We start from the raw sequence: 7,442 nt of genomic DNA, 5'->3' as shown, positions 1-7,442 counted from the left end.
TATCAGCTGTTCAATCATAGAATGAGACTCGCAGAAAATAAAAAAATAGTTTCATTTTGCTGATAAAATATGTTTTTGTCATCTAAACAAATTTTAAATTGTTTAAAGATGAATTCTTTAGTGCGGCCTGGCTTGATTATTCAGTAATGCATTTTACTTTCAGTTGGGATTTGTTNTTAGTCATGTTTTTTTGATGTTGTTGTTGTGATTGTGAGGCGTTCTCTCCGCTGGTGCAGAGCACTGGACAGATAGGTCTTTAGTACAGATATCTGCCACTGTTCTATTCATTCTATTCTGTAAGATCTTCATTGTGGCTCGAGATAGCTGTTTGATCTCGTTTTGAGGGACGTTGTCTTTCAGACTACAAGTTTGGAGCTTGGTGAATATTTCATAGCGTGGAGAAACAGCAGCACGGGAGGGGAAGGGTTGGCTGCCGTTGGTTTTGACATCACATCTCTGCAGCGGGTTGGACTGTAGTGTAGCCAGTGTAGGGTAGTACTAACAGAGTGGCGAGAACTTCCTCACATTTAGTCTCGTTAAAACCTCCCAATGCGCTGGCATCTCATACTGAAGCAATGGAGACACACCTCAAGGTACCCCCTCAAGAATCAACACCACAAATAATAAAGAATAGCCTTTAATTTGCTTATTTTCACAATTTAATGAATGTAAACAACGAATTTCAAGACGGTGTCCGCCATGTTTGTTGGCAATCGAAAGTAGACACTAGTCTTGATTGTCACACTATCAAAGCTTAGTACACGTTCAAGTCTCGATTGTCATACAACGTAAATTTTAAGAAGTCAACCCGCCCCAATGTCATTTCGTCCCTGGTAAATAAATTTGTCTTGAAACGACTCTAAGACGGCATTTAGACGGTTTGTACCGTACGAAGAGGTAGTTTGAACAACCGACCATGTTTGCAATCGCAAATGATGAAAGGATTCGCAAGTTTTATTAATTTGTTCATGAGACCCCGTGGCGAAGTGGCAAAGGGGGCGAAATGACGTTAAACTACCTTTATTGACTCTTCAATCTGAGAGCTAGTAACAGGAAAAGACAACTCAGTCCATACTAAGCCGGCTGCAGACTACAAATAACTCACAAATTGACTTGTTTTACTCTATTTTGCTAAATAAAGAGAAAACTAATAAATCTTGCACAAATTGGGATCTTTTTACATGAAACTAGATTGAAGAGCTGTCCATTGTTCAACTGCACAAGCGTTAAGTGTGCCAGAGTGTGGTGTCAAAGTGTGGTGTCTTGATGTGTTTAAAAATATGTTTGACATAAGCAACAACAAAGTCAAACCTGACTGGCAAATAAGATTACACACATCCCTAAAGCACTGTTTCATTTTGTGGGGAGTGAGGCACTTTTTTAAAGGAAGGCCTAGGCTTAATTATTTTTTTTTTTAATTCCTTCTGTTGCCATTTTTTTTTTTTGTTCAAATTTTTTTTCTAAATGTAAGGAACATAATACTTAGGCCTCTCTGTTTTCTTTTCTTTAAGTCTCGATCAACATTTCTGTGGTGTGTAGAAAATGAGAGAAGACACTGCCGTGCTTTTCACTGTCTGGTTTGCGTTTGTATAAATGTTCGGTTTAGCTATGATTTGCGGAATTCAGAAATGAATGGAGACTTTACGTCTCACATTTCTGCAGCTGCCTACAATTTTGTTTGAGATGGAATTGTCGCGGGGACCTTTAACGTGCACAGCCTGCAGCACACTGGGCAAAGGTTTTATTGTTCCATTCGCAAGACTGCGCGCCTGTTGAATTTACAGCTTGACTAGATTTGTCCGGTAAGGAAATCTAGAGTGTTGGTCAGTTGGAAAACAGGTCTATCAGCTGTTCAATCATAGAATGAGACTAGCCAGGACTCACTCCATCAATTCTTTTGCCATCTGTTCCTATGTTAAAACACGAAATTCAACCTTCTACAACTTTTTCCAGAAATCTCGTTGAAAGTTTTCCAATATGTCGAATGAAATCCTGACCAATCCTTAATGTCTCCTAAAAATTCAATATATGATGACAAATTTTGAGCTACTAAAATTGAAAGTAGACTACTACCGGTTATACTCATCCGCTTGAGTTTGGCAGTTCACAAAACGACTATTTTTAGAATTAGCCTTCCGCCTTTATGTCTCTCATCATCTCATCAAATCTGAAAGATAATGCAATTTCAGACATCAAATTCCGAATCTAGACCAAAAATAGGCATACAAAAACCCCAAAAGGACGAGAGAAAGAAGATTTCTAAAAATAGCCTGGACTACATTCGTATACAATGATTGTACCGCCATTAAAAAAGATTTTGACATCATTCAATGGAGTTGTTTCCCTTAGACCGTAAATTACAGGGGGTTCTAGACTTGATTGTCCAATAGACAATAAAATTGTTCTTGTACCATAGACTCGAATATCAAACAAAACAAATGGTATAATGAAAACAACATGATGAAAAGTTTCAGTTGTAAATCGGTTTAGAAAGGATAAGACTTAATTAAACCACTGTCTTGGCAATTTGGGGATTTGATTACATTCGTGTAAGATTCTACTAGGTCTACACGCAGTTTTTAAAGGTTGTTGTCCTTTTTTCAGCCTAAACTCCGAGCTCAAAGTTGAGAGGCGATGGAAGTGCCAAAACCTAAACAAACATGGCGGTTTTATTGTTTAGATTCATTAACATGTGAAAATAAGTGAATTAAAGTTCATTCTTTACCAATTTTTTGTGTTGATTTTCAAGAGAATATGTTAAAGTGTGTCTTCTTTGCTTCAGTGAAAGATTTCAGTGCATTGGGAGGGTGAAATAAAAATAAACATGAGGAAGTTCTACACAAGTCTACAGTCCAACTGATAGTGATACTGATAGACCTGGCAAGTCAAGTATCAAGGAAATGTGTTGATGAATGTATCTAATTAATATAATTAGCTGTTTGTAGTAGCTGTTAGGAGTAGCTGTTTGTAGTAGCTGTAAGGAGTAGCTGTTAGGAGTAGCTGTTTGTAGTAGCTGTTAGGAGTAGCTGTTAGGAGTAGCTGTTTGTAGTAGCTGTAAGGAGTAGCTGTTAGGAGTAGCTGTTAGGAGTAGCTGTTTGTAGTAGCTGTAAGGAGTAGCTGTTAGGAGTAGCTGTTTGTAGTAGCTGTTAGGAGTAGCTGTTAGGAGTAGCTGTTTGTAGTAGCTGTTAGGAGTAGCTGTAAGGAGTAGCTGTTTGTAGTAGCTGTTAGGGGTAGCTGTAAGGAGTAGTTGTTTGGTGTAGCTGTTTGGAGTAGCTGCAAGAGATGTAGATATGTTTCCCCTGATCTTCCATACTCATTTACAGCTGGGTTGACTGGAACTTGGCTGCATGAGGCCGTGGTTAATTAGAATAAAAGTATACACTTTAATATGAATGTGCCAACTTTAATTTTATTTAACCTAATATCACGCCCTTTCAAAATATATTAGGATCACCGTTGAAAATTTTGTACGGGGTGCGGGGTTCGTATTTTGTGCCCGAAAACAATACTAAAAAAACAGGAGAAGCCAGAGTTAATCGGTATTATTTAAATGTTAAAGATCCCCCGAAAGAATTAAATTGAAACACAATAGGCTTATTCCAATATGTCTTCCAAATTATCTTCATTGTATACTGCAGGGCGTTACTCGTCAATTATCTCAATCAGGAGTAGAATTATAGGGCGTAAAACTCCATTTCATTTCATTTCATGTGTTGCTCAGTGAAGAGAGAAAGGAATTCAAGGTTGATTCCAGTAGATTATCAACTCATTTTGTTAACATAGGGTGTCATTAAAATGTTGACAAAATTTCTCTCATTGTACACTGCAACGCCTTGTCATTGCGCCTTGTCATTGCCTGTCTCATAATCTCAAATACTGAAACGATTAACGATTCGAACCGCAAAACGAAACCCGAAATCCAAAACAAGATATTGACGAAACATTGGTAGCAGATAATAAACTTTTCTTTGGAGGTATATCATTCATAAAATAAGTAAGTATTTCATTATGAAAAGTGGTTTCAGGTGTCTAGAAGGGTAAGCTGAGCCCGGTTTAACAGATATATAATTATTTGTTATGTTTTTGAGGAAGTTCAATTCAACCCCCATTTTATTTTATAGTTTTCTATAGTATTAACAGTTTCAGTTTGTTTACAATCTGAACTGTATAAACCAAACCTAGTACTATCTCTTTTACAATCACCAATATATCTAGAATCAACTGGATCGTCTGCTGGCTGCCATCTAAAAAGATTAAACTATATTTCAAACAGAAGAATGATACATGTAAAGTTATATGTCACATTGAGAAATATCTAACGATTACTTCGGTGTAGAAAAAAACGATGTGGTCCGATTCTATCTGCTGTGAGGGGGGTCGCAGGAACAGCCCGTTGGGAGTTGTAACAGCCTGGGTGGAGTAAGAGTATTTGCATTGGGATCAGTATTATATTGCTTCACAGTGGTTTTAATAGGAATGATATTTAGCAGCGTTTTCAATGTAATTCAATTAGCCAGAGTGTTATTTACAGGCATCAAAACTATTAAATATATAGATCGCATATTTCTCTAGACATGGTCATATCACTGTCAACATAAAAAAAACCATAAAATATTTATTCACTCGCCGTGTATCACAACTTATTCTGGCAAAATTTGTTTGATTCACTGTAGACATGTGCAGGGTCCTAAAATTACAAATATACACAAAAATATAGAATGGTCATGCTTATATTCATTTGATAAAAGCTGGATTTGTGATTAGAATGGGTTTATTTTAAATAAAGGATACAGTATAGAGGATGAAAAGAGGTGATGGTCATTATAATAAAAACACAAGAAATAGTATTAAACTCTGAGGAGGCAGTCCATACCTCATTGTAAATATCGTGGCGTCACCGGCTTTAAAATCTATAGTCTTCCACTGTCCACCAAATTTATTAGTTATTTCACACGGATCTGTAGTAAACCAACCAGTACCTGTAATATCGTCATTATAATCAGAAACGGAGAAGATTTCATTTCAAACTAGTTGTAGTTACATCAATTCAATACAGACACGATTTTTGATGTATTAGAATGTGCCCTAGAAGTAACTGATCTAAACTTTTGAAATGAACTTCTAATATAATTTATTGTGAAAATATTTGTTATCTTTTAGTTTTGATTTACTTACCTTTTAGCCCAACTGCCTCCACATCCAAATTTCCATAACAATCTTGCAATTTCTGAAAGCTATATACAGTGTCGATAGTTATTTTTAGTAAACCCGATAGTTCTTACAGATTCTGTTGATTAATATTGAGAAAGAAGATGGTGTTATTGATAACACTAAGGGATATTAGGACAGTAATAAACCCCCAAGCAGACAAATTGGATTAACATTGTATGAGACCTCTTGTTGATGTTATTTTCACCTGTTACGATGTAATTTATTATTTACCTTCGAGTCGAATATTTCTATAGAATTAGAAGTATGATTTTACCTTTTTAATTTATGTTAACCTTCACAAATTACTAGCACACCCATCTCTATATTAATATCTCCTAGAGGTATCCACATAGTTATTAACTCTTTACTTCCTCGACTCATATATATACATTATCTACATGGGCACCAGTAAACTTATTGTTAGGTACCACCCTGATAATTAAATAGTTATCTTACATTACCCTGTCTACATTCTTCATCATTAGCCCAATTAGTGGACGCTTTTACAAAGTTTACGATTGTGGCATGTTTACGACCTAACGTAAGGTAAATAACGATCGTAGCTGATACCGATCCGGTTGAGAGGTGTCTCTCCTAGGCGAAGCTGAAAGGACTGAAACCCCATGAGGCTGGCCGGGGATCTGCCAGAGTCCCCAGGAAGCCAACGGATTTATTAATTTTAAATTTCACTTCAAATAAAACTTTGTACAGACCTGAGTAGAGGATCGTGGTCTAATAGCCTATGTGGTTTATTCAGGGGTGTGGGTCGTGATTCTTACTACAGAATTCAACAGGTTGATCAAATAGGCTACTTATACCTCCATAAACGGGAGACAACCAACACCACATCCTGATTGAAGAACACCAGCTTCTGTAGGATGTGAGGAATCTATTATATCATTCTGTTGATTTTTCAGGTATTTTAACACTTCCAGTCTGGCGTTCAGGACCTCTTGTCTGTCATGTAACCCTCGTATGAATAAATATCTGTAATATTAAACTTAATGAGAATATAGCGTCCCATCTTGACAGATTGAAAAGGAGTATAGGTTGAAACCACTATTCTTCATTGGATAATAGATGCTATTGTAGATCTTTTCATTTCCCAGAAAAGAAAAGTATGGCGTATTGACTTAATTCAATAGTGTCCAATTCAATCAGTAAATGTAAAGAGAGCAGGGGGGTATCATTGCGTACTGCATGGCTTTGTGTGTTTATTAAGCCAACCGAGTGCAGGAGAACAGCTCTTAGAACTAGATTTCTATTTTATAATCAGGAGTTATTATGAGGTTCACGTTAGCTTTAATATCAACATATAAAATGTTCACGGAGACTAGAAAGCTGTTTGTTTTTAATATAGGTCGATTAAATGTATATATAGACAGGTCCGAAACCAACACGATGTGCCAAAGGGGCTTGGCGACCTCATTTCAATTGAGAATTTGTTTGAATTTTGCGGGGGGGGGGGGAATATAGTTCCAGAGGGAGAGGGGTGCCAATTCCCCCCCCCNCCCTCCCCCTGCGCCCCCTTGTTACAGTCCTATTGTTCTGTCGATAAGAAGGCAAATTTGTGCAATACACAATATATTTTTAGTATCTAGACCTAGATATGATCTGTCTGATATTTCCTACAAATGATACAAATATCCGTCATACCCACCCCTTCTCGTCTATCTCATTATGTAGAGCCTGAACATCTTCTAATAAATGGTTTCAATCTTCTAGAGGTTGAAGATATGTTGATGGAAAGTTGACTTGTCTTATACCTAATTTGACTTCTCTAATAGTTGTATCTACCATTATAACACTTACTGTTATCAACACTTTATCAATTATAGGTTAGATTTTACATTAACACAACATAATAGATAAACTTAAAGCTCTAATCACATATTATACCAAATACACACAGTGTCTGTGTTTCTGTGAAATACCTTAAATAACAAGGAAACTGATAAGAAATGTGGACCTATGTTAATGACTGAATTATAGGTCAAAAGCTCCCGAGTCGGACTCTACGTTTTATTTTAAATTTACGTCTGTAACATAATTCATATACGTGTATAATAAATAGGTCATTATAAAGCTTTAAGTAGACCCATTCTAACACTATTTATGACTAAGTATACTCGAGTAGCATTTTCTTAAAAAATAAATTCTTACACTAATAATCTTATAACACCATGGTAGCTTTAATATCCAAGGTGTGTCTTGATAATCGAGACTAAAAA

General features: G+C 36.3%; 1 protein-coding gene across 1 annotated transcript; it reads right to left on the bottom strand.

The window, feature by feature from the left end:
• Nucleotides 1-4,093: 4,093 nt before the first annotated feature.
• On the bottom strand, nt 4,094-7,290 carry LOTGIDRAFT_175404 (hypothetical protein; the record flags this gene model as incomplete). Its single annotated transcript, XM_009056438.1, has 5 exons — nt 4,094-4,244; nt 4,874-4,979; nt 5,176-5,227; nt 6,030-6,198; nt 7,271-7,290. 5 exons carry the CDS (start codon nt 7,288-7,290, stop codon nt 4,094-4,096), a joined length of 498 nt encoding a protein of 165 aa, XP_009054686.1.
• Between the last annotated feature and the right edge of the window lie 152 nt (nt 7,291-7,442).

The sequence above is a fragment of the Lottia gigantea genome (genome assembly GCF_000327385.1).
Source record: "Lottia gigantea unplaced genomic scaffold LOTGIsca_278, whole genome shotgun sequence".
NCBI lineage: Eukaryota > Metazoa > Mollusca > Gastropoda > Lottiidae > Lottia > Lottia gigantea.
The sequence above is the reverse complement of the archived record's forward strand: the minus strand, read 5'-3'. Positions and strand labels throughout refer to the sequence as shown.